Genomic DNA, 26745 nt, shown 5'->3' with positions numbered 1-26745 from the left:
GACCCGCCTGGGCCCCACGGCCCCCGTGGTTGCAGTGGCTCGGTTGACCTACCCAGGAGGAGCAAGACCTAGTCAAAATGTGACATGAGGGCGGCTGGGGGAAGGAGGCAGAGGTGCCGGCAGGGGTGCTCGGGAGACATTGGCAGTGGTGATGGGGACCTGGGCTCTGGGTATGAGGCGGGTCGGGGGGATGGCCTCCAGGCTTCCCCAGGTCTATTCTAAAGGCCCCTCCACGATCTGTGTCCTGCTTGGGGGTGAGGGGGTCCTGGTCTAGTCCCCGGAAAGGAAGAAAGCCAGAGAGACACCAGGGTCTCAGGCAGGCCAAAAGCAGAGGAACTACCACAGAGAAAGAGATGGAGGGAGAAGCGGTGGGAGAAAGGGAGAGAGAGAGAGGGTGGGATGGAGAGTGAGAAGGAGCTAGAGAGCAAGAGAGAGAGAGAGAGAGAGAGAGAGAGAGAGAGAGAGAGAGAAACACACACACACACACAGACGGACACCCAGGTGGACTAGGCCCGTAGGCAAAATACGGAGGGTTGGGCCTGGGAGAGGAACATGTTGGTTAGGGGTTGAAGGCAAGGAGGCCTAGTGGAGGGTGTGAGGGCAGGCCGAGGCCGGGCAGGCGGCAGCCTGTGTGTAATGTGCTTCTAGTCGTGACACCACACTTCCTCTGGGCTGCCCTGTGGGCACTCTGTATGGTCCGGTGCCGTCTCCTCAGGTCGAGTGGGGCACGGGGCGAGGGTGTGTTGGGATTGTCCCCGCAGAAGTGGGCTGCCAGAGCCCACTTGATGTGGGAGCAGCAGCTGGACAGGTGGTGGTGGTGGTGGTAGTGTAGCAAAGGAGACCCAGAATGGGATTCTGCCTCCCCTGGCCACCCCCCCGGAGCACGGCGTCCAAACAGGAGGCCTTTAGCAGTCCAGCCAGGCAGGCCTGGTGGGAGTTGGGGAGGAACCCACCGAGAGGAGGCCCGGTGGCTGGGAGCATTTTGCCTGTGTGTGTGTGTGTGTGTGTGTGTGTGTGTGTGTTTGCCCACGCAAGGGGAGGCGGGGTGTGGTGGCACCCGGGTATCCTGCCAGGGGACCTGCACTTGGCAGGTTTGGGGGCCTGGGGGGTGCCTGGGCCACCAAATGTCCTGGGGGCACCACCTTTTCAGCACAGGCTTGAGTCCCGGGGTTGTCTGCGCCCGTCCCTGATCCCAGGGTGGTAGCGCCCCCGCGCCCCGCCCACCCCCCACTGTGCCCTGTGAGTGTCCTGGCCAGCACGCTTCCCCAGGGCAGGCGTTGGCGTTGGCCTTGGCCGCAAAGGGGCGCCCTCAGCCCAGCCTTTCCCCGAGGACTCCCTGAAGCAGCCCGGCCCGCTCCGTGCCCGTGCCGGGCCTGGAGGTGTGGCCCCTGAGGCTGGCCGGTCAGTGGTGCTGGCTGGGGTGCGTGGGAGGGGCCCCTTTGCCTTCTTGTCCCCCAGGTCCTGGAAGACGGGGCTGCCCCGGCGTCCCTGCCTGGCGCGCCCCAGACGCAGAGCCCTGGCTGGATGCGAGGGAGGCCGGAGGAGGGAGCATCTGGCTTCCCCAGGCCGGCCAAGATGGCAGAGGCGCCGCCATGTTGGAGTCCAGGCTGGTGTCCGCTTGGACACCGGCTGGCGTTTTTCACTCCGCGAAGGGCGGAGGGAGCGGCCCTGCGGCCAGCGCAGCTGGCATTCGTGGAGCAATACTGCCATCAAGAGGAACTCGTTTTCCTTCCCGCCAGTGTGGCGGGTGCCATCTTGGCACTGGCGGGTGGGGAAGGGTTGCCCTTGCCCGGGCCGGCAAAGGAGGGGAGTGTGGCTCGGGGTTGGTGCACGGGAGGCCTCCCTGGGAGGTCCCTCCAGCTCTGGAGGCCAGGCGGAGAAGCCAGGGGCCCGGTGACCCGTGGCCCTGGCCGCCAGGGGAGTCGGGCGGCCATTGGGGCCGGCGGGTGCGACGCGGGAAGCCCGTGCTCAGGAGTCCAGTGGCGTCTACCCTTTCCAGGGCTCAGGGTGCACGCCTGCCGAGGGGACCGAGGGTTCCGAGGGCTCCCCGGGTTCCCCGGGCTCCCTGGGCTCCGGGCCTCGGGGTCGGGGCAGTTCGCCCCTTACCCCTTTCCTGGCTTAGGAGGGGGGAGTGTCCTTTCGGCGGTCTCAGGGACCCGCCAGGCGGGTCAGGGCCTAGCTAGGGTCCTCAGCACAGCCTAGCCCAGCGCAGCCCGCCACGCCCCCTCGCCACCCCAGGCCCACCAACCGCCACCCCTGCGCCCCGCCAGGGGCGTCCTTCCCGGGACCCCTGGCCACGAGGCCCGTCGCCCCGCCTCGACTGCCCCCTCCCGCCCCCCAGATCCCTTGGGGGATGCTGACTGAGTGGATCAGGAGGGTGGCCCCGAGCTGTGTCCCTCCTCCCCGGAGGGGTGGACAACGTCTGCTGGGTTCCTGGTCCAGGAGGGGTATGTGTGGGTTGGGCGCGGGGGTGTCCAGTGAGCAGGCGTTAGGGCCTTGGCCCTTGCGCCCCCCTCCCCCGGGGCCCGGGGCCCAGGGCGCGGGGCGGGGTGTGGGGGAGTCTGCGTTGGACCTGGAGATTGGATGGGTGGGTTAGCGTGAGAGGGCAGGAGCGCCAATGGGGAGGGCAGAGAGCTGGGCATCAGTGATGGCGGTGGGCATTGCTCCTCTGCCCCTCCGCCCGCTGGCGTGGCGAGGCAGGCAGGAAGGTCCAGAGGGGAGCCGGGCGTGGGGTGGGGGGTGGGCGTGGGGGCAGAGGACCCCGTGGGTGGCACACGGCAGGAGTCGCCCCGGGCTTCCTGGCGGCCCGCGGCGATGGGCGCCGGGCACTGGCGCCTTCCACCTGCGCTCCCCGCTTCGGCAGCTCAGGTGGCCGCCCTCGGCCCAGAGTCCTGCGGTGCCACATCCACAGGCCTGGCCATTGCGGACAGCGCCCCGGCGTGCGCGTGGTCGTGCCAGCGCGAGCTCGTGCCCGAGCGTGCCCGCCTGGCCCTTTTCCCACCAGGCGTCATCCGACCTGGCGGTCCCGAGGTCCGGGCCGCCCGGGTGGGTTTCCTGGTGGTCTCCGAGATCCTTGGGTGGGTGTGGGTGGTAGGGAGTGATTCCTTGGAGGGAGAAGAGTTGCGCGCCCACCCTGTCGGTGGCCGCTCCACCTTCCGAGGGCCCTGCGGGGTCGCCTGGACTCTGGAGCGCCAAGTGGCCTCTCAGAAGAGGCTCTGGAAGCCCCGGGTTGGGATAGGTCACTTCTCAGGGCTGTAGAGTAGAAGGAGGAGGTGAGCTTGTGGAGTCTGAGCCGTGAGGGGAAGCCGGGGTTCTGTGGTGGGAGCCAAGGAGAGAGAAGAGGCCCTCCGGAAGCGATGATGGGGGACTCGCGCCCGGAGAGGACTTTGCTCTGGGATCCACTGGGTGCGTGTGACCCCGGGTCGGTGCTGTTCCCGGGGAACACGGCCCCAGAGGAAACTGAGACTTCCGATCGGCAGACATCCGCCTGGGCCCCACGGCCCCCGTGGTTGCAGTGGCTCGGTTGACCTACCCAGGAGGAGCAAGACCTAGTCAAAATGTGACATGAGGGCGGCTGGGGGAAGGAGGCAGAGGTGCCGGCAGGGGTGCTCGGGAGACATTGGCAGTGGTGATGGGGACCTGGGCTCTGGGTATGAGGCGGGTCGGGGGGATGGCCTCCAGGCTTCCCCAGGTCTATTCTAAAGGCCCCTCCACGATCTGTGTCCTGCTTGGGGGTGAGGGGGTCCTGGTCTAGTCCCCGGAAAGGAAGAAAGCCAGAGAGACACCAGGGTCTCAGGCAGGCCAAAAGCAGAGGAACTACCACAGAGAAAGAGATGGAGGGAGAAGCGGTGGGAGAAAGGGAGAGAGAGAGAGGGTGGGATGGAGAGTGAGAAGGAGCTAGAGAGCAAGAGAGAGAGAGAGAGAGAGAAACACACACACACACACAGACGGACACCCAGGTGGACTAGGCCCGTAGGCAAAATACGGAGGGTTGGGCCTGGGAGAGGAACATGTTGGTTAGGGGTTGAAGGCAAGGAGGCCTAGTGGAGGGTGTGAGGGCAGGCCGAGGCCGGGCAGGCGGCAGCCTGTGTGTAATGTGCTTCTAGTCGTGACACCACACTTCCTCTGGGCTGCCCTGTGGGCACTCTGTATGGTCCGGTGCCGTCTCCTCAGGTCGAGTGGGGCACGGGGCGAGGGTGTGTTGGGATTGTCCCCGCAGAAGTGGGCTGCCAGAGCCCACTTGATGTGGGAGCAGCAGCTGGACAGGTGGTGGTGGTGGTGGTAGTGTAGCAAAGGAGACCCAGAATGGGATTCTGCCTCCCCTGGCCACCCCCCCGGAGCACGGCGTCCAAACAGGAGGCCTTTAGCAGTCCAGCCAGGCAGGCCTGGTGGGAGTTGGGGAGGAACCCACCGAGAGGAGGCCCGGTGGCTGGGAGCATTTTGCCTGTGTGTGTGTGTGTGTGTGTGTGTGTGTGTGTGTGTGTGTTTGCCCACGCAAGGGGAGGCGGGGTGTGGTGGCACCCGGGTATCCTGCCAGGGGACCTGCACTTGGCAGGTTTGGGGCCCTGGGGGGTGCCTGGGCCACCAGATGTCCTGTGAGCACCACCGTTTCAGCACAGGCTTGAGTCCCGGCTTGCCGGCTGTGTGAGGAGCCGGGTTCTCCTCTCCCGAGGGGTCCCGAGGATGCCAGGGGGGCCGGGGCAGGATGCCCCTTGCCCAGTTCTTTCGTGGGAAGGGGGAGTGTCCGTTCACGTGGTGCCACGAACCGGCCAGGGCACCAGCGCCAAGGGACCTGGGCTCATCCGCCCCTCACGCCCATTTCGGACCCCGACCCCCAGACGCGCCCCACAAGCAACCGCAGGCCCACCGTGCCCGAGACCGCTCCCCGGGAAACACTTCCTCCCCCACCCCGCCGACCCCCCACATCGTCCACAACACGTCCTGGGACCCAGGCGCGCGCCTCTGTGTGTGTGTGTGTTTGATGGGGGCGGGGGGGGGGGGGCTCCTGTGTGTGTTGATCCTGGGGATTCTGGAGGCGTTTCCTTCGTTCCTGGGCGGGGTGGGCCTTGTGGTGTGTGGCGTGCGGTGGTGGTGATAGGTTGCTGGAGTCCTGGTGGTGGTGGTTGCGGCGGTGGTGGGGTTCCCGGCTGCAACTGGGGTTTGGGGGGCCAAGTGTGAGAGGGCAGGGGCGGAGTCCCGAAGGGAATGGGTCCCCCTCCAGGGGCAGGTAGCCAGCTGTCCTGTGGCTCCCATCCCCAGCACACCCGGCGAGGATGGAAGGGGTCGGGCGTGACCGGTGCGTCGGCCTTGTCAGACGTTTTCACGGAGGGCACTGGAGCCTTCCTCCTGAGAGTGGCCCTGGGCGAGCCCCTGCCAGATGTCAGGTGCGCCCCGGCAGAGGGGGCAAGTCCTTCGGCTGCTCACGGGCGGCATGAGGCCCGATGGGCACGGACAGGGTCTGGGCGAGTGGGCGTCCCGGCCTGGGGACCCCCCGCCCCAACTGCCGCCCCGCTGGGATTCCTGGTGGCTGCCGAGGTCTTCCTGCTGGCCAGGTCTTCCTGCTGCCCGCTGGGGTGTTGCGGGAAGGAGTCCCCGGAGTGAGCAGAGTTTTGGGCTTGTCCCAGCGGTGGTCCCTCGGCCTGAGATTGGTGCCAGTCTGGAGGCCGAGGGACCCTGGACGTGACACGTGGGGATGAGCTGCTTCTCAGGGGTGGAAAGTAGGAGCAGCACCTGAGCGTCTGAAGTCTGGCCCCTGGGGGACGCTCCCAGGAGGCAGGAAAGGTCGGGAAGGGGAGACGTGCGGAGGCACACGCTCCCGGAGAGGACCCTGTAGGGCCGCGGGTTTCCGGCGGGCTCACGGGCATTTCCCTGTGGGCACAGGATCTGCTGGGGCAACAGTCTCACGCTTCCCGGAAAGACACCTGGGCTCCCTGGCTCCAGTGCCTGTGTGGGCCCGCCCTGGAGGAAGAGGATCACGCCACAGTGGTGGCTTGGGGGAGAGTGGGGGTAGGAGGGCGGGTCGCGGGCAGGGGTCCTGGAGTGTCTTGGGTATTGGTGTGGGGATGTGCACTCGGGCTTCCCTCGGGTGTGGCTCCAGGAGTCTCTCGGTCAGTTCTACACCCCTCCCTGAACCTTCCGTGGCCAGCGAACTGCTGAGGGGTGAAGGGGTCCTGGGCTGAGCAGGAAGTGAGCCAGAGACACGAGAGGGTCTCTGGCTGGGGGTCCGGGGGAGTGGGGAGGAGAGGAGAGGTAGCAAAGGGGAGGATATTGCGGGGGGGGGGGGGTTCGTGTGGGATGGGGTGTGCTGGGGGAGGAGAGGAGAGGGAGGGAGGGAGGCGGGGCCAGACAGAAGGGCCCGGGTCCCACACGTGTGGGTTGCTGGAGAACGGCAAGGAGGAGGCCTAGGTGGGCCTGTCCAAGTGCAGCAAGAGGCAGGCAGGCAGCAGCAGCAGCAGCAGCTGGTACGTGCTGTCCTTCCTTCTCGGGACAGTATACTTCTTGCTCCAGGCCACTGCTGTGGGGAGCCTGTCGTGTCCGGTCCGCTGAGCACGTGTGGTTGGTCCTCCCCGGTGTCACACGCGGTCCAGGCAGGAGAAGCGGGCTGTCCCAAGTCCAGTAGATGGCCCAGCGGCAGCTGGGAATGGGGTGGCGGCCGCTTCTGCCTTGGCTGACCAGCTCAGAAGTGAGGTTGTGAAAACAGGAGGCCACTAGGGGTCCCGCTGGTGGGCCCGCTGGTAGCTGGTTAGGGAGCCAGTGAGAGTAGGCTGGGGTGGGGGGGGTGTGAGCATATGTGTGCGTGTGGGTGTGAGTGTGCGTGTGGCCTGGTGGCCCCCCAAAAGACATACACTTGGTTGAATGGTGTGTGGGGGTGGGGGCGGCGGAGGGGCCGGCCCCCCTCGTGCTGGGCGAGGAAATGGGACCGGGCAGCACAGTTTGAGCACACACCGGCTCCTGTGGGTGACTGTGCGGGTCCTTGAACCAAGGGTGGAAGAGGCCCCACAGGGTGGCCCTGGAGCTTCGCGGTTCCAGTGCAAGCCCGGAGGGTGGCCTGGGTTGCCACCGGGTGCCCGGTACTCCCCGCAGGCTGCGCGCGTGCGTGCCAGGCCGCGTGCCGGGAGCCACGGAGGCGCGCCACTCAGGCCTACTGGCTGCCTCATGGCCATCGGGGCCCATCCTCACGCTTCCACGCTTGGCAGGCCAGAGCCCTGGACACCTGGATGTGGGAGGCCGTGAGAACGGGGGACCTGGCCTGCCCGGGTTGGCCAGAGCGGCACAGCCGCCGCCATGTGGGACAGCAAGAGGGACTCCCAACATGGCGGTTCTGCTGGGCAGCGGGCGGAGGGCGGGGGACCTGCGCGACGGCGGCTTGGCCTCCGTGGAGCCATCGTGCCGTCCACAGCAGGCTTCTGCCGTGCCGCCAATGCGGCGGGCAGCAGCGTGGAAGAGGCGGACGTGGGGAGGGGGCGCCGGGACAGGCTATGGAGGGGAGCGTGGCTCCCGGCAGGTGCAGGGGGCCGTCCCTGGGCGGTCTCGCGGGGCCCCAGAGGCAAGGTAGAGAAGCCGGGCGGGGGGAGAGGCCAGGCCGGCGGCCGCCAGGGGACCGGACAAAAGCTAGGGGCAGTGGGCCTGCGGAGGCGCGTGGCCAGGGAGCAAGCAGGGAAGGCCTGGCCCAGGAGCCCGCCCGCCTCGGGGCAGCCGGCTGTGTGAGGAGCCCGGTTGAGGGGTCCCGAGGATGCCAGGGGGGCCGGGGCAGGATGGCCCTTGCCCAGTTCTGGCATGGGAAGGGGGAGTGTCCGTTCAGGTGGTGCCAGGAACCGGCCAGGGCACCAGTGCCAAGGGACCTGGGCTCATCCGCCCCACACGCCCCTTTCGGACCCCGACCCCCAGACGCGCCCCACAAGGAACCGCAGGGCCACCGTGCCCGAGGCCGCTCCCCGGGAAACACTTCCTCCCCCACCCCGCCCACCCCCCACATCGTCCACAACACGTCCTGGGACCCAGGCGCGCGCCTCTGTCTGTGTGTGTGTTTGATGGGGGCGGGGGGGGGGGGTTCCTGTGCGTGTTGATCCTGGGGATTCTGGAGGCGTTTCCTTCGTTCCTGGGCGGGGTGGGCCTTGCGGGGTGTGGCGTGTGGTGGTGGGGGTGGTGGTGATAGGTTGCTGGAGTCCTGGTGGTGGTGGTGGTGGTGGTGGTTGCGGCGGTGGTGGGGTTCCCGGCTGCAACTGGGGTTTGGGGGGCCAAGTGTGAGAGGGCAGGGGCGGAGTCCCGAAGGGAATGGGTCCCCCTCCAGGGGCAGGTAGCCAGCTGTCCTGTGGCTCCCATCCCCAGCACACCCGGCGAGGATGGAAGGGCTCGGGAGTGACCGGTGTGTCGGCCTTGTCAGCCGGTTTCATGGAGGGCACTGGAGCCTTCCTCCTGCGAGCCTTCCTCCTGGATGTCAGGTGCGCCCCGGCAGAGGCGGCGAGTCCTTCGGCTGCTCACGGGCGGCATGAGGCCCGATGGGCACGGACAGCGCCCGGGCGAGTGGGCGTCCCGGCCTGGGGACCCCCCTGCCCCAACTGCTGCCCCGCTGGAATTCCTGGTGGCTGCCGAGGTCTTCCTGCTGGCCAGGTCTTCCTGCTGGCCGCTTGGGGTGTTGCCGGAAGGAGTCCGCGGAGTGTGGGGAGATTTTGGAAATAAGGCCATGCCGGTTACATATCTGAAAAATTGGAAGTGATTGTGAGATGGGCCTGTAATTTAAGGATTAATTGAAAATATTGTTTCCATTTATCACCTAAGAATCATGGAGAGAGTTACATCTCAGCAGGAGCAAGTGGAAAATAGCCAATTAACAATAGGCCCTTTTGGAAAGAGACGTGTAGGGAATGGTTGGTCGTAAACCATGACCTTCCTCCATTGGTAATTTGTCAATTAGCCCTAAGTACCAATGGCAAGGTTTGAGTAATCATACCTGGTACCTGGACTCTTTATCTTCCCAGACAATAGTGAGTTTCATCTTTTTGATAAAACCTCGTAAATTAACGTTTTAAGGTGTTCAAGTAGCCCGTAATGGTGAATACTGCAGATAAACAGTTCTCCCAATCATTACATCATTGTATCCTATAAAAACAAATCCCCTCTGTAAGTGATGGTCAAATCTGGGAAGGAATAAAGCCTTCTGTGAAGCTGTGGAGGTTTGCTTTTTGTCTCTTTGCTCTTATAGTCATGGGTATTGGATGGTCTATCCCAGGTGTGGATGGTGGTCGGAGGGAATCTTCTGGCTTCTCTGCCTTGTAAGCCAGATCCTTGGAGACTGAAAGTTGTTTTCAGGGTGTGGGGTGGGTGGGTGGGGGGTGTTTTCTCATGGTGGCTTTGGTGTTTCTCAGGGACCTCTTCCCTTTTGTCCTGGAGTCCCAGGCAACAAGAATTCTCCAGTTTGCCAGCCTTGGTGGTAACAGCCCTGGAACCCTTGGTGTGGCAGAATAAGGAGAAGGGGCGTTGTGGCTTCCCCAGGGTGGCCAAGAACTTTTCTCCTGTTTGATTCTTAGTTTGTGTCCCCTGTGAATCTGGTTGGCCTTTTTTTTTTTTTTTTTTTTTTTTTCTTTTTTTCTTTTTCTCTTTTCAGTAAAGGGCAGTGGGCCCATACCCAAAGGAAGAGCATGTTAAGCATTCATGGAGCAATACTGCCATCAAGAGGAATATTTTTTGCTGGTCCTCCAAAATGGCAGTTGTCTTGATGAATCCCGTGATTGGGAAGTGTTCAAACTGGCTTAAAAGGGAAATGTGGTTCTTTGCAGGTTCAGGAAAGCTGTCCCTTGGAGGTGGATTCTAGGTAGAAGCCAGGGAAGATGATGCAAAGCCACAGGGGGCTCCATAAGAACAGTAGGCAGACAGCCATTTTGGCTAGTAGGTCAGACATGGGAAGCCTAAGCTGAGGACTCCATTAGCAGCCAAGATGGAGAAACTCCTAAGAGCTCTGAACATTGTAGGAACACCATCATTTGTCCCCCCCTGACAGTTCCCCCTGACACTTCCCCAGAAAGGAACCCACGAGTGTTGTCGGAGTGGCAGACTAGTTTCTATCGATGAAAGTATTGCATCAAACATGAGAATCAGTCAGGCGTGGTGAGGCATGCCTGTAATCCCAGCAGCTTGGGAGGCTGAGACAGAGTTCAAATTCAGTCTCAACAACAGCGAGGCACTAAACAACTCAATGAGACCCTTTCGCTAAATAAAATACAAAATGGGGCTAGGAATGTGGCTAAGTGGTGGAGTGCACCTGAGTTCAATCCCTAGTACCCCACCCCCAGACATTTCACCGAAGAAGATATACAGGTGATCAACAAATATATGAAAAAGTGCTCATCATCCCTAGTAATTAGAGAAATGCAAATTAAAACCACCCTAAGATTTCATCTAACTCCAATTAGAATGGCGCTTATCAAGAACACAATAATAAGTGTTGGCGTGGATGTGGGGGAAAAGGCACACTTATACATTGCTGGTAGAGTGGCAAATTGGTGCAGCACTCTGGAAAGCAGTATGGATATTCCTCAGAAAACTTGGAATGGACCCACCATTTGACCCAGCTATCCCACTCCTCGTTTTATACCCAAAGGACTTAAAATCAGCATACTACAGTGATGCACCCACATCAATGTTCATAGCAGCTCAATTTACAATAGCTAGATTGTGGAACCAAAGTAGAGGCCCTTCAATGGACGAATGGATAAGGAAATTGTGGTATATATACACAATGGAATATTACTCAGCCATAAAAAGAAGAATAAAATAATGGCATTTGCTGGTAAATGCGTAAAGTTGGAGAACATCATGCTAAGTGCAATAGGCCAAGCCCCAAAAAATCAAAGGCTGAATGTTTTCTCTGATAAGTGCAGGACAATATATAACGAGGGGAGGTGGTGGGTGGAAGAGGAGAATGAAAGAACTTTGGATGATTTAGAGGAAAAAGGGGTGGGAAGGGGTGGGGGACAGAAAGTTAGTAGAATGAAACAGACAGTATAACCCTATGTATATGTGTGATTACATGAATGGTGTGAATCTACATTGTGTACGCTGTAGAAATGAAAAGTTGTACCCCATTTGTGTACAATGAATCAAAAGGCACTCTGTAAAATAAAAAAGATTTTAATAAAAAAAATGACAACCAAACAAAAAAAGAAGAAATCAAATTAAATAAAATAAAACATAAAAAAATAAGAAACAAGAATGACAACTCACCCTTTATTCCAGGTCTACTCCTTCTGCCTCCCAGGGACTCCTTAATGCCTCCCCACTTCCCCCACCCACCCTTGATTCCAGCATCTGTGCTCAACACCCCTTGGATAGAGGAACACATCTCAATGCAGGCTGCCACCACAGCCACCAAAGATCTTTGGGGCTATGATTGGACTTATGTGTGAGAGTGTTGGGGGTTGAGAGATGACACCATGGGCTTGGTGGGGCCCACTGTGGAGAATAATTCCTGCTTATTCTAACAGAAGGGTATAGTTGGTAAACAGTCCAGGCACTGGTGATCCATCCAATCCTCACAGATCCTCAAAGATCTCTCACAGAGGAGCCTTCCACAAGATCCAGAGCCTAGGCTTCCGTGTTGGACCTGCCATTCAAAATGGCTGTCCGTTTCTGCCCACTGCCTGCTTCCACACCCTGCAAATGGCCAAGGGTCACCTCCCTTTACTCCAAACTCCACCAAATTCATCAGTGGTACCTTCCCTTGTCTCTCCTAAGCCCCCCGCCCCCCCAAGACTTCCAGTAGGATTGGGAGGATAGGCAAATTATTTCCTCTTGATGACAGTATTGCTCCACTAATGTTAAACTGCTTTTCCACCAGGTCCTCTCCCTCTGCCCTTTGTTGAACAAAAAAATGCAAATCCGTGTCCAAGTAGTTTCTAACATGGCTGCAGTTAGCCACTACAGGCACCCTGGAGAGGCATAAACCCTACTCTCTCACTTCTCCCACATTGCAAGGTAGGGACCTAAGGGTCCTCACTTTACCTGGTTGCAGAACAAGAAGGGAAGAGCTACCCCTCAAGACATCCTAGCCTTGCATCTGACATTTGGTATTCTTGACTATACCCTCTAGCACATGTAGCTTTCAGGAGACTTCAGGGAAAGGCTGGACACAGGACTCAGAGCTTGTAATTGGAAAGAAAGCTACCATGTGCCCTCTGGGGAAACACTGTGACTTGGACACTCACACAGGAGAGTGAGGGGCCATTTCCTCCCCAGGCCCAAGGGTGGTCCACAGACACACAGGAGCCAAATGGGTGGTGAAAACATGGTGGTTCTCCAGGGATGGTCAAGGGTAGGTTACGTGGGAGCATACCCAGATGCCTATCAAGATACCCACTGCTGTCTGGCACAGGGCCTAGGCTCAGTAAGTCCCTATACAACTCCCACCAGAAAGTGCATGAGTGAACATAGAGAGGCTTGGCAGGCCTCCTGTTTGAAAGTCAGGAGCCTTGGAGTAGACAGTCAATGCAAAAGTATGTTGGTCTCAAGATAGATAGATCCCCTGGGTTTATAGTCTCTCATGAACTCTTCACACAACATCAAGAGGATTTTGACAGTCCACTTCTTGTGCCTGAACCACATAAAAGCCAGAAGTATACTTAACCCTGGCTGAAAGATCAGACTGTCCACAAAAGGCCTGGAGGAATTACTACACTGTGAAAGAAGAAAGACTGCCAGGTGCTGTGGTGCACATCTGTAATACCAGTGGTTCGGGAGGCTGAGCAGGAGGATTGCGAATTCAAAGCCAACTTCAGAAAAAGAGAGGTGTTGTGTCCTGCAAATCAGTGAGATCTTGTCTCTAAATAAAATACAAAATAGGGCTGTGGATGTGGCTCAGTGGTCGAGTACCTGAGTTCAATCCCTGGTATCCACCCCCCTTCCCTCACAAAAAGAAGAAACAATATACTGCAATAGCTGCCTGTCCATTCCATTCCTGGCCTTGGACCACCAACTATTCATCCTTATGATTCTCCAGAGAAAACAATACCTGTATGTCCAGGTCCCCTAACCCTGCAATTCTCTCTATAGTTATCTTATTACTCTGTTTTGCCAAGCTCATCATTTCTGTTTCTTTCTTCCCTGGCAATACACAATCCCTTACTCGAAAATGGGACACAAGTGTTGGAGGTTCTTAGAGGAAGTTATAACAGACTGAGTCTCCTCAAGACTGATATCAAAAACCCAGAGACTGTGAAGACATCACTGTCAAGACAGCAACACTGGCTTGATGCCTTTGCCCTCATATCCCAAATACTACAAGTCAGTTATATTTGACTTGGTTCTATAATTCCTGGGAAGGCTGTCCCTGCCACTGGAGTCAATGTGGGTTTTGGGCACAGGGTGAGGAGACAAGGGATCTTCACAGACTGAAAAGAAATGACACCACAGATATTCTCCAGAGGTATGGGACACTGAACGACTCTTTGGGACCATTTTGGCCTCATTCCATCCCAGGCCAATTTGACACCCAAGATGTGACCCCACACCAAAATCAACCTCCTGGGGAACTGTCCCTGAGGGACTCACATGTCACTCCACACACATACTTCTATATTGCACTAAGTCAAATCTCAATGGGTGCCTCTAAAATTCCTACTGGGCCTGCCTGGCAGGACACCTACAGGTCTTTTGTTGGAATGCCCTGATCCCTGCAGTGGACAGCCAAGGCAAAAGCATACTTTGTGTTTTACTACTACCAACACCACCCCAACCCCTTCCCCAGTTGCTGCAATATTAAGTGGATTTTGACAGGCCACTTCTTTTCCCTGGACAACATTAAAGCTGGGAGTAACACCAACAAGCGCTGGACAGACAGGACAGGAAAGGCTCCCCACAACAGTGGTCTGGAGGAAGTACATCCTCAAGAGAAGGATAGCACATACCAGCTGCTTCCCGCCAGGCCTCTTCCTACACTTGGACCCCCAAATATACCTCACTGCCATCTTCCAACAACCAACATGTATTGGACCCTAGCCCTGTCTGTTGGTCTTTCACTCTCTTCTCCTGACCACCCAACCCCCCACCTGTTACCCTTCTTCGTTCCCCCTATCCATCCCTGTTGTACTTCTCTTTTTATCATCCAGCCTGAGATTCCCTTATCTCTGCTTCCTTCCTTTCACAGGACCCCTACAACACAATGCAAGACACAGGCCATGGAAAGTTCAGAGAGGAATTTAGAGTACACTGAGACATCTTCAGTCCAACAGGAAAAGAAGAAACCACATCCCCATCACCAGTGCCAAGGCCACCCCATCACCCCTGCCCCACACCTCTTCCTTCTTCCCCAGCCTCCCCCATTTTGACTTGGTCTTGTTCCTTCTGGGAAAGTAGACCCGCGAGCCCAGCCATAGGAGCCATGGGGCCAAGGCAGGTGTCTGTCAAGCAGGAGTCTCAGATTCTTCTGCAGGCAGTGTGCCCTAAAAACAGCGCTGACTCCGAGCACACGGAGCCCAGAGGATCCTAGTGGACCGTCCACTCGGGTGTGTGCCCCCTGCCCCCCCCCCCCCATCATCCTTTCAGGGGGCCTCTTCTGTCTCCTTGGCTCCCATCACAGTAACCTAGCTTCTCCTCACGGGTCAGACTCCACAAACTCACCTACTCCTTCTATTCTACACCCCTGAGAAGTGACACATCCCAAACTCTGGCCTCAGGCATCATCTGAGAGGACCCTTGGGGTTACCCCAAATGCACCCGCATTCAAATGAATAACTTACAACGCGGTTGACTCCCCTGGCGCTCCTGCACCCCCTGGTGGCCAGGGCCACGGGTCACCGGCCCCCTGGCTTCTCCGCCTGGCCTCCAGAGCTGGAGGGACCTCCCAGGGAGGCCTCCCGTGCACCAACCCCGAGCCACACTCCCCTCCTTTGCCGGCCCGGGCGAGGGCAACCCTTCCCCACCCGCCAGTGCCAAGATGGCACCCGCCACACTGGCGGGAAGGAAAACGAGTTCCTCTTGATGGCAGTATTGCTCCACGAATGCCAGCTGCGCTGGCCGCAGGGCCGCTCCCTCCGCCCTTCGCGGAGTGAAAAACGCCAGCCGGTGTCCAAGCGGACACCAGCCTGGACTCCAACATGGCGGCGCCTCTGCCATCTTGGCCGGCCTGGGGAAGCCAGATGCTCCCTCCTCCGGCCTCCCTCGCATCCAGCCAGGGCTCTGCGTCTGGGGCGCGCCAGGCAGGGACGCCGGGGCAGCCCCGTCTTCCAGGACCTGGGGGACAAGAAGGCAAAGGGGCCCCTCCCACGCACCCCAGCCAGCACCACTGACCCGCCAGCCTCAGGGGCCATAGCTCCTGCCCCGGCACGGGGGCTGGGGTGCTGGTTTATGGCCTAGAACTTGAACCTGAGGGCCCTATTCCCTTCTTGACGCCACACCTGCCCTCTCACAATAACCTATCCAAACTCCACATCCACTTGAGATCCCTAGGGAAGCCCTTCCCTGAGGTCCACTAGAAGTAACCCAGCAGATATAGTCCAACAGCCTTGGATGGAGGGGCACACCCCCAAGCCATCTCCCTCATGAACTCAGATACCAGTTTTCAAGAATCTGTTCAGCATGGTGAGGTATCACGGTGAGGGATCCCGGGGAATGGTCTGGTAGCAGAGGGGGAGTTGGTGGTCCAGCCATGGCATCTGGGATGTTAGACTCGGGTCTCTGAGACTGTCTGTAAAGACACGCCCCCTTCCTATGCCAGAAACAGTAAGGGGCGAATTGCCCCGTCCCCCAGGCCCAGAGCCTTGGATCCCTGGGATCCCTCGTTCTCCCCGGGAGGGGTGCACCCCTATCCCTCAAACGAGGAGCTTCCACAGGACTCCTGACCTTGGCTTTTCGTGTTGCATCCACCAGCCATAATGGCTGACTCCCTTGGCACTCGTGCACCCACCGGTGGCCAGGGTCACGGGTCACCAGCCCCCTGGCTTCTCCGCCTGGCCTCCAGATCTGGAGGGACCTCCCAGGGAGGCCTCCCGTGCACCAACCCCGAGCCACACTCCCCTCCTTTGCCGGCCCGGGCAAGGGCAACCCTTCCCCACCCGCCAGTGCCAAGATGGCACCCGCCACACTGGCGGGAAGGAAAACGAGTTCCTCTTGATGGCAGTATTGCTCCACGAATGCCAGCTGCGCTGGCCGCAGGGTCGCTCCCTCCGCCCTTCGCGGAGTGAAAAACGCCAGCCGGTGTCCAAGCGGACACCAGCCTGGACTCCAACATGGCGGCGCCTCTGCCATCTTGGCCGGCCTGGGGAAGCCAGATGCTCCCTCCTCCGGCCTCCCTGGCATCCAGCCAGGGCTCTGCGTCTGGGGCGCGCCAGGCAGGGACGCCGGGGCAGCCCCGTCTTCCAGGACCTGGGGGACAAGAAGGCAAAGGGGCCCCTCCCACGCACCCCAGCCAGCACCACTGACCGGCCAGCCTCAGGGGCCACACCTCCAGGCCCGGCACGGGCACGGAGCGGGCCGGGCTGCTTCAGGGAGTCCTCGGGGAAAGGCTGGGCTGAGGGCGCCCCTTTGCGGCCAAGGCCAACGCCAACGCCTGCCCTGGGGAAGCGTGCTGGCCAGGACACTCACAGGGCACAGTGGGGGGTGGGCGGGGCGCGGGGGCGCTACCACCCTGGGATCAGGGACGGGCGCAGACAACCCCGGGACTCAAGCCTGTGCTGAAAAGGTGGTGCCCCCAGGACATTTGGTGGCCCAGGCACCCCCCAGGCCCCCAAACCTGCCAAGTGCAGGTCCCCTGGCAGGATACCCGGGTGCCACCACACCCCGCCTCCCCTTGCGTGGGCAAACACACACACACACACACACACACACACACAGGCAAAATGCTCCCAGCCACCGGGCCTCCTCTCGGTGGGTTCCTCCCCAACTCCCACCAGGCCTGCCTGGCTGGACTGCTAAAGGCCTCCTGTTTGGACGCCGTGCCCCGGGGGGTGGCCAGGGGAGGCAGAATCCCATTCTGGGTCTCCTTTGCTACACTACCACCACCACCACCACCTGTCCAGCTGCTGCTCCCACATCAAGTGGGCTCTGGCAGCCCACTTCTGCGGGGACAATCCCAACACACCCTCGCCCCGTGCCCCACTCGACCTGAGGAGACGGCACCGGACCATACAGAGTGCCCACAGGGCAGCCCAGAGGAAGTGTGGTGTCACGACTAGAAGCACATTACACACAGGCTGCCGCCTGCCCGGCCTCGGCCTGCCCTCACACCCTCCACTAGGCCTCCTTGCCTTCAACCCCTAACCAACATGTTCCTCTCCCAGGCCCAACCCTCCGTATTTTGCCTACGGGCCTAGTCCACCTGGGTGTCCGTCTGTGTGTGTGTGTGTGTTTCCCTCTCTCTCTCTCTCTCTCTCTTTCTCTCTCTCTCTCTTGCTCTCTAGCTCCTTCTCACTCTCCATCCCACCCTCTCTCTCTCTCCCTTTCTCCCACCGCTTCTCCCTCCATCTCTTTCTCTGTGGTAGTTCCTCTGCTTTTGGCCTGCCTGAGACCCTGGTGTCTCTCTGGCTTTCTTCCTTTCCGGGGACTAGACCAGGACCCCCTCACCCCCAAGCAGGACACAGATCGTGGAGGGGCCTTTAGAATAGACCTGGGGAAGCCTGGAGGCCATCCCCCCGACCCGCCTCATACCCAGAGCCCAGGTCCCCATCACCACTGCCAATGTCTCCCGAGCACCCCTGCCGGCACCTCTGCCTCCTTCCCCCAGCCGCCCTCATGTCACATTTTGACTAGGTCTTGCTCCTCCTGGGTAGGTCAACCGAGCCACTGCAACCACGGGGGCCGTGGGGCCCAGGCGGATGTCTGCCGATCGGAAGTCTCAGTTTCCTCTGGGGCCGTGTTCCCCGGGAACAGCACCGACCCGGGGTCACACGCACCCAGTGGATCCCAGAGCAAAGTCCTCTCCGGGCGCGAGTCCCCCATCATCGCTTCCGGAGGGCCTCTTCTCTCTCCTTGGCTCCCACCACAGAACCCCGGCTTCCCCTCACGGCTCAGACTCCACAAGCTCACCTCCTCCTTCTACTCTACAGCCCTGAGAAGTGACCTATCCCAACCCGGGGCTTCCAGAGCCTCTTCTGAGAGGCCACTTGGCGCTCCAGAGTCCAGGCGACCCCGCAGGGCCCTCGGAAGGTGGAGCGGCCACCGACAGGGTGGGCGCGCAACTCTTCTCCCTCCAAGGAATCACTCCCTACCACCCACACCCACCCAAGGATCTCGGAGACCACCAGGAAACCCACCCGGGCGGCCCGGACCTCGGGACCGCCAGGTCGGATGACGCCTGGTGGGAAAAGGGCCAGGCGGGCACGCTCGGGCACGAGCTCTCGCTGGCACGACCACGCGCACGCCGGGGCGCTGTCCGCAATGGCCAGGCCTGTGGATGTGGCACCGCAGGACTCTGGGCCGAGGGCGGCCACCTGAGCTGCCGAAGCGGGGAGCGCAGGTGGAAGGCGCCAGTGCCCGGCGCCCATCGCCGCGGGCCGCCAGGAAGCCCGGGGCGACTCCTGCCGTGTGCCACCCACGGGGTCCTCTGCCCCCACGCCCACCCCCCACCCCACGCCCGGCTCCCCTCTGGACCTTCCTGCCTGCCTCGCCACGCCAGCGGGCGGAGGGGCAGAGGAGCAATGCCCACCGCCATCACTGATGCCCAGCTCTCTGCCCTCCCCATTGGCGCTCCTGCCCTCTCACGCTAACCCACCCATCCAATCTCCAGGTCCAACGCAGACTCCCCCACACCCCGCCCCGCGCCCTGGGCCCCGGGCCCCGGGGGAGGGGGGCGCAAGGGCCAAGGCCCTAACGCCTGCTCACTGGACACCCCCGCGCCCAACCCACACATACCCCTCCTGGACCAGGAACCCAGCAGACGTTGTCCACCCCTCCGGGGAGGAGGGACACAGCTCGGGGCCACCCTCCTGATCCACTCAGTCAGCATCCCCCAAGGGATCTGGGGGCCGGGAGGGGGCAGTCGAGGCGGGGCGACGGGCCTCGTGGCCAGGGGTCCCGGGAAGGACGCCCCTGGCGGGGCGCAGGGGTGGCGGTTGGTGGGCCTGGGGTGGCGAGGGGGCGTGGCGGGCTGCGCTGGGCTAGGCTGTGCTGAGCACCCTAGCTAGGCCCTGACCCGCCTGGCGGGTCCCTGAGACCGCCGAAAGGACACTCCCCCCTCCTAAGCCAGGAAAGGGGTAAGGGGCGAACTGCCCCGACCCCGAGGCCCGGAGCCCAGGGAGCCCGGGGAACCCGGGGAGCCCTCGGAACCCTCGGTCCCCTCGGCAGGCGTGCACCCTGAGCCCTGGAAAGGGTAGACGCCACTGGACTCCTGAGCACGGGCTTCCCGCGTCGCACCCGCCGGCCCCAATGGCCGCCCGACTCCCCTGGCGGCCAGGGCCACGGGTCACCGGGCCCCTGGCTTCTCCGCCTGGCCTCCAGAGCTGGAGGGACCTCCCAGGGAGGCCTCCCGTGCACCAACCCCGAGCCACACTCCCCTCCTTTGCCGGCCCGGGCAAGGGCAACCCTTCCCCACCCGCCAGTGCCAAGATGGCACCCGCCACACTGGCGGGAAGGAAAACGAGTTCCTTTTGATGGCAGTATTGCTCCACGAATGCCAGCTGCGCTGGCCGCAGGGCCGCTCCCTCCGCCCTTCGCGGAGTGAAAAACGCCAGCCGGTGTCCAAGGGGACACCAGCGTGGACTCCAACATGGCGGCGCCTCTGCCATCTTGTCTGTCTGGTTAAAGTAGATTCCCCCTTCTCTTTCTTGCCCTTCATCCAGGTCTCTGGCCTGGAAGACAAGGACCCTGTTAATTGCTTTCTTTACCTATCCGTGGGAAAAAAGGAATGGTTCCCCTTGGAGGTACCTCTGGTAGTGCATGTAATAGTTGTTCCTCCCTGGCTCCACCTTGTGGCTCTTGTTTCTTGGAGGCGCCTTCTTTTGGTGTCACACATTCATTTATTAGCCAGAATTGGCCCACCCAAGTACATAGTGAGTTGAATCTTCCATTATTCTGTATGGTCCTATTTGTTTTAGCATCTTAGTCATCCCACAGTCCCATTCAGTGTGTAAACAGTGTTCTCGACTGCTTTTTTTTTTTTTTTTTTTTTTGTCTATTTGCTCTCCCTTATTTTTACTGTTGGATGGGGAAGAGTTATGTTCTTCACCAAGGGCACTCTTCTTTTTTATACTTTACCGTTAATCAATCATTCTACAACCTATATCATAATTTATGTAGTGTAAAGCACATATTTCCATGTGATTTCATGTGTGTTTTTCCCCTCTGAAAGGGAAGCCAGCCAAGACAATTGAGGAACAATGAACATAATAGTCAGACTTAAAAATCAAGAGAGGGCTGGGGACATAGCGCTGTTGGTCTAGTGCTTGCCTTGCAAGCAGAAGGCCCTGGGTTCAATCCCCAGCACTACCAAAAAAAAAAAAAAAAAAAAAATCATGAGAATGTGAGGTAGCAATACATTAGAGATATACCTATTCCTTTCAGTGTTACCATACAGATTTATATTCCACATGGAGACTTTGAGAAGAAAGTATACCATGTCACTTACTATCCCAACAGAGTAAACCCCATTTCTTGAACTAGGTTTTCTTTTGGATTTCCATTGGTACTTTTTTCATATGCCAAGAACACAGGGAAAACCTTGAAAACAAGGGTGACTGGCATTTCTAGGGCAACACTGCCATCAAGTAGACACTTTTAGTATGTAGCTTCCAACTCCTCCGCGTGTATTCAGTGAGGAAAGTCTCTAATATGAGGATGATGGTTTGGGGGCACTCAGGATATTCTGGGACATGTCCTTGCTTCTACACCACTCACCTCAGAGTCAATATGGAAGCTGCTGAGCTAGGCCTTCTCCCCAAGGACCCCAGGGTGGCCAGGCCTGTCAGGCTCAGGAAGTAATGAGGGCGCCTTGGTGGTTGCCATGTTTAACAATCATGAGACAAAACTACTTCAGGGCATTTGACTCCTTGATCCCTGAGCTTAGAGCCGGAGCAATGTTAGTCAGTGAGTGCCCTGCCCTGGGGTTCTCAGAGCAACAAGAAACCTGGAGTTCAACATCCCATGTAGAAGATCCAGGTCCAGACAAGTAAAGGGAAAGCTGGGGTGACCACCCTGTCAGGAGCAGTTTCTTGTGAAGAGGATAAAGACTTTCCTGATTACTGAGTACTAGTTTGAAACAAAGAATAAGGCAGGTGCATTATAGTTTAAGTTTTAGCTTGTTCTTATTCCCTTCAAAGAAAGTCTGGGTCACAGATGCCAAGGGGATGCCATTCTGTACCTGTTCCACAGGATCAGAAGAAAGGGCTCCCTACCACGTCACCCTAAGAATGCAACTAAACATATCCAACCACAGTTTTATCTTTTCCCCTGACAGTTGGATGAGACCATAGTAGCAACTTTAAAAAAAGCTGAATCTCCAAGAATGATCCCAAGTAGCTATTTGGGCCTAATGTTCAGAACAGAGCCTGGTAAGCCATTTATTGATTGCAGGGTCACATAGTACTTTGTATTTCTAGAAGGACCACAACTAAACTTTGTGACCTTTCTGGCCATGTTCCCATTCTAACTGCAAAGATAAACAGTCTCTGGACCTGACCAATGAACTACATCTGCATTTCTAGTAATTGTGGCGGGTGAAACCCGGGGCCCAGGGTTATGCCACGTGCATCTAAAGATGGTGACTGGCAGAGAGCAAATGGTATCCTGATTATGCCTGGAGAAAGGCAGGAAGCCTTTACAATTGGATGTATGATAATCAGTTCAGCCGCCTAGCGCATGGACAGATATACTTTACATGTATGCTTGAGTGAGTGATCACTTGACCTTTAACAGGATTGGATGGACATATTTGGTTACAATTGCTTATGCATGAGACTGCTTATATATTGAGGGTGTGTTATCTGAATAAACGGGAAGCTGCTCCATGAACCTCTGAAGAGTACGTGTCTTTTGTCCTGCTGGTTGGGCCGAAAGAGCAAGGAGTGGCACAAGCCGCTTGAAGCAACCCAGGCTGGGAGCAGCGGTTATCCATAAGTGGTGGCCCGTATGGGGATCAGACGAGGATCGGACTGGGAATGGGTGAGCGCTCAGGTAAATAAAAGACAGTTTTGCTAGCGTAATTAACGAGAAGGTTTCCCTATTTGAGGAAACGGTTGCCTTAAGGTTTTAATGGAAGGGTCCCCTAGAGAGGGAGCGTAACGGAAGATTCTCCTAGAGAGGGAATATATTGAAAGGCTGTCCCAAGAGACAGCGAAAGACGTCCTATAACAAATATGTGTAAGTTGTTAATTGTGTTAACTTTCCTTGTTTGGTTTCTGTTTGTTGTTGTTGTTGTGACATTAGTTTGTTTCTGTCTGACTTCCAAAACACCAAAATCTCAAAAACAGTTAAGAGAAGGGGAAAATATATTAGAAACTGTAAAAAAAGAACAATCAAGTCAAGCTTCTGAAAGATAAAGTAGATGTTCAGACCTCTGTGCCTCTGCCAGAGCAGTATTAACTCCAGAGATGGGAGTACAACGAATACCAACTTCGGTTGTCGGCCCATTACCTAAAGGAACAGTGGGACTAGTTCTGGGGAAGAGTTCTTCTGCTTTAAAAGGATTAAATATTGTCCCTGGAGTTATAGACCCTGATTTTACAGGAGAAATAAAAATCCTTGCTTCTTCACCAAGAGGTGTAGCAATAATAGCTCAGGGTGATCACATAGCACAATTGTTGGTTGTACCCAGTTGCTATGATCAATATCCATCAAAAAATATTATTAGGGGAAATAAAGGATTAGGTTCTACTGGCCAAAATATGGTCATGTTAACATGGGGTTTAAAAGATAGGCCTATGACAAAGTTAGTGATAGAAGGCAAAAGTTTTGAGGGCTTATTAGATACTGGGGCTGACAAAAGTATTATCAAAATTACAGAATGGCCCAAAGCCTGGCCAGTTCAACAGGCAGATCAGACTTTAAGGGGATTGGGTATAGTTTCCAATCCTAACAAAAGCACATTCATATTAAAGTGGAAGGTGGCTAACCAGGAGTTATGTTCTGATACTGCCCAACGTAATGCAGTTGCGGGCAATCCTCAATGGAATCTAAACATGCTGACAGGCCAAGGGCCATATGAAGGGCAAGGTAATCAGATTAATTTCCACCCTGGTGTGTATCAACAAATTAACCCTCAACTTTTAATCTATCATTATATGGATGATATTTTGCTAGCTCATAAGGAAAAACCTGTCTTAGAGCAATGTTATAATTCCTTACTAAAGTCACTGGAAAGATGGGGCTTACCCACCTCAAGTTTGGGCCCCCTGTTTGATATTCTTAAAGGTGATTCTGACCCTCTTTCTAAGTGAGTGCTTACCCCTAAGGCTCGAACAGCTCTCAAGCTTGTTGAAACAGCTATGGAAAAGGCTCATCTTGATCGTATTAACCTAAGCCTTTATCATTCATTGTCTTGGCCACAAATAAGTTACCCACAGGAGTGTTTCGGCAAAAGGGTCCTATTCTATGGGTTCACATGAATTATGCCCCTAACAAGGTCTTAGCCTTGTTTACTGAATCTGTGGCAGAATTAATCCTTAAGGCGTTAAAAGTATCCCTTTCCACCTTTGGTATTCAACATGTCATAGGAATTCCCTATAATTGTACTGGACAAAGCATTGTTGAGCGTGCCCATTTAATGCTTAAAAACATGCTTTATAAACAAAAAGGGGGAATAGGGGCATCATACAGATCCCCAAAAGACAAATTGTCATCTTGTTCATTTTAAATTTTTTAGATCTTGATTCTGAGGGCCGATCGGCTGCTGACTGTCATTCAGAGCCTAATAAAAAGCATCTACCTCAAGTGCTCTGGAAGGACATTCTATCAGGACAATGGAAAGGCCCAGATCCGGTATTAATCTGGACCCGAGGGTCTGTTTGTGTTTTCCCACAGGATGCACAATCGCCGATTCGGGTGCTGGAGAGATTGGTCAAGGCCTCAACAGAGACCCAAAACAAGAAGATGAGGAGGCTTCTCCCGCTGATGGTGCTGGCGAATTCTCGCCAAGTTAATGGAGGAGACTCGCGTGTACTATGGGGGATAGTGAAGATGTGGCCCTATCCTGTACCCCTTACCAACTCCTCTATTCTATATCCTCCTATTTTTACAACATTTGGTCACATTTCTGCAGTCTGCTGTTCTATGGGGAAAAGAATGTTTTGGGTTTTTGTCCAGGGGAGGTCTCTTGTGTGTTGTATCTGTCCTGTGCATATGCAAAATGCATATACATCTGCACAGAGGAACAGCCATTATCTGCCAAGCTCTCATCACAATTGATGCTGGCCCATCCTCCCAAGTCTGGTTAAATATGCTGGACCGGTAGCCAATGACGGGTAAGATTCATGGGGAGCTCATACCAACCTAAGACAGGAAATGAGGGCTAGAGCCTCATTGTCCAACGGCGGGTAAGGATGTTGCTCTGCCGTGGACAACCTAAGACAGGCACGGTCCCTTTTATAAACAGAAAGGAGGAGTTGTGGCGGGCAAAACCCGGGGCCCAGGGTTATGCCACGTGCATCTAAAGATGGTGACTGGCAGAGAGCAAATGGTGTCCTGATTATGCCTGGAGAAAGGCAGGAAGCGTTTACAATTGGCTGCATGATAATCAGTTCAGCCGCCTAGCGTGTGGACAGATATACTTTACATGTATGCTTGAGTGAGTGATCGCTTGACCTTTAACAGGATTGGATGGACATATCTGGTTACAATTGCTTATGCATGAGACTGCTTATATATTGAGGGTGTGTTATCTGAATAAACGGGAAGCTGCTCCATGAACCTCTGAAGAGTACGTGTCTTTTGTCCTGCTGGTCGGGCCGAAAGAGCAAGGAGTGGCAGGAGCTGCTTGAAGCAACCCAGGCTGGGAGCAGCGGTTATCCATAGTAATATGTAAATGTTAATCAGGAATGGGTTTGGTTACTTACCTATTTACATAAAACAGACCAATCAGGATTGAGCACAATTGCATCCTTCATTTGCATAAGCCAACTAGACCAGGTACCTGGCCCTTATATAGATGGAACTTAATCTATATAAGCTAGCCACTTTGCTTTTTTATCTAAGGCTGTCTCTCTCCAATTTACAAACTTTTCTGTTTTAAAAAATAAAATGTATCTTTTTATTTTTTATCTTAAGCTTTTTTCCTAGTGAGTTTTCATTGATAGTAGGTTCAATAACTTGATTCTGGGTACAAAGTTAGAACCAAGCTCAACTACTGCCCACCAAGGAACTTTCTGATTTGGGTATTCTCAGGAGTCACTGAAAGGCCTGCTTGACTATGAGGTTTCAGGAGGCCAGAAACAAAGGGTAGAGACCCACAGATATCAGGAATAGGGTAAAAGCAGACTATTTCAAAGCCATGCAGCTCCTCTCCCATTGCTGTCTCCTGGTTTTCAAAAACTATTGGTACCACACTTAGGCCAGTCAGGAGAGGAGCCAGAGGGCACACTAGAGTCACCTGTCCTTGCATCTGACCCAGGTTCAATCAATTATCTTCCATCAGAAGGCTTATAGTAGAAAACATGTAAGATGTACTGTGCTTCTGAGAACTCTTGTGTTTCATCTTAAAATGGAATGATACATTGAAACATTATACTTCTTTAGTTTCCCTGGTACATCAAGAGATAGACTAAGGACCATGGAAGAGATTGGCCTTAAACTGTGCATGTGAGTGGATATCCCCTACTTCAGCAAAGCATCCTCTTAATAGTCCAGCAAGAGCAAGCTCCTCATCCTGACTGATCTGGTGGAGGGCCACAGTGCAGAGAGCTGTGCCAAACACAGATCACAATATAATAGGGGGAACAGTCATAGGAGGAAGGGAGCTACAGTCAATACCAGGAAGGCAAAGGCCAAAAAGACCTGGCTCTCCTCCTAGGATGCCTGTTCTTTGTTTCTGAGGCATGTGGGGCCCAGTCATCTCTTTCCCAGGGTCAGGTGGGAAGTTCAAATGTTCTGTCAGTAATACATGGCCCCACTGGACCCAGGCACAAACCCTTTCCTCTCCCCACTACACTGTAGAACACTGGTCTTAAGTTCCAGGAATTGATTCCAATCCCTTAAGTGGACACACATTCCCTGGATAATCATCCATGGGTCTCCTACTTTAGGTCTCACCATAGAGACCTCACTCAGGGGCTTTTCTATTCATCATGGCTGAAAATTCTGGAAGACAATACTATTGCCCCTATGCCAGAAATCTACCTACCTTGGCAGTCTCTCCTTACTAAGGAATGCTGACATACCACAATGATTACAATTTTCATAGGATAAAATAGACAGTTTTTAAAAGCAGAAGGAAGAGATCAAAGATAACTCACCCACAATACCAACACTCAGAGATGATCCAGGATCACAGTGGCCTCCTTCCTCTCTGTGTGCTATTTCACCCTGCAACAAGACACCAGAATGTCCTTCACTTCACCTGGGACCACTAAAGTGATTGATGGTCAAAAGGTGGTATTATACATATCACCCAGCCAACCTAGAGAGTGCTTTCAGGCTACCATGTTGGTTTTTGGGTCAATTGTGATTTCTGAGGAAAGCATAGCAAGAAATCTACTCAACTTTGGGAATTTGTATGGATGCAAGTTGGGTTTCATTTTTTTGAAAGATGCAGCACAAATGAAATGGTACTTTGTAAAGTCAGATTATACACTGCCATAAGATCTCATTTCTGGGGTATATCCTTAGAGAGCCTCC

General features: G+C 56.3%; 2 protein-coding genes across 2 annotated transcripts in view; both read left to right on the top strand.

Moving 5' to 3' along the window:
* The window catches only part of LOC306651731 (uncharacterized protein), a 215726-nt gene extending 198797 nt beyond the window's left edge, over positions 1–16929 (top strand). Inside the window, exon 2 of the mRNA XM_079124487.1 lies at positions 15013–16929. Coding sequence (XP_078980613.1) covers positions 16102–16665 — 564 coding nt within the window. The 5' untranslated portion in view covers positions 15013–16101 and the 3' untranslated portion in view covers positions 16666–16929. The remainder of the gene's footprint in view (positions 1–15012) is intronic.
* Positions 1–26745, top strand: part of LOC306651732 (uncharacterized protein) — a 484650-nt gene that overhangs the window by 394825 nt on the left and 63080 nt on the right. The gene's annotated exons all lie outside the window — the stretch shown is intronic.

Source organism: Sciurus vulgaris (genome assembly GCF_902686455.1).
Source record: "Sciurus vulgaris genome assembly, chromosome: X".
NCBI classification, from domain to species: Eukaryota; Metazoa; Chordata; class Mammalia; order Rodentia; family Sciuridae; genus Sciurus; species Sciurus vulgaris.
The sequence above is the reverse complement of the archived record's forward strand: the minus strand, read 5'-3'. Positions and strand labels throughout refer to the sequence as shown.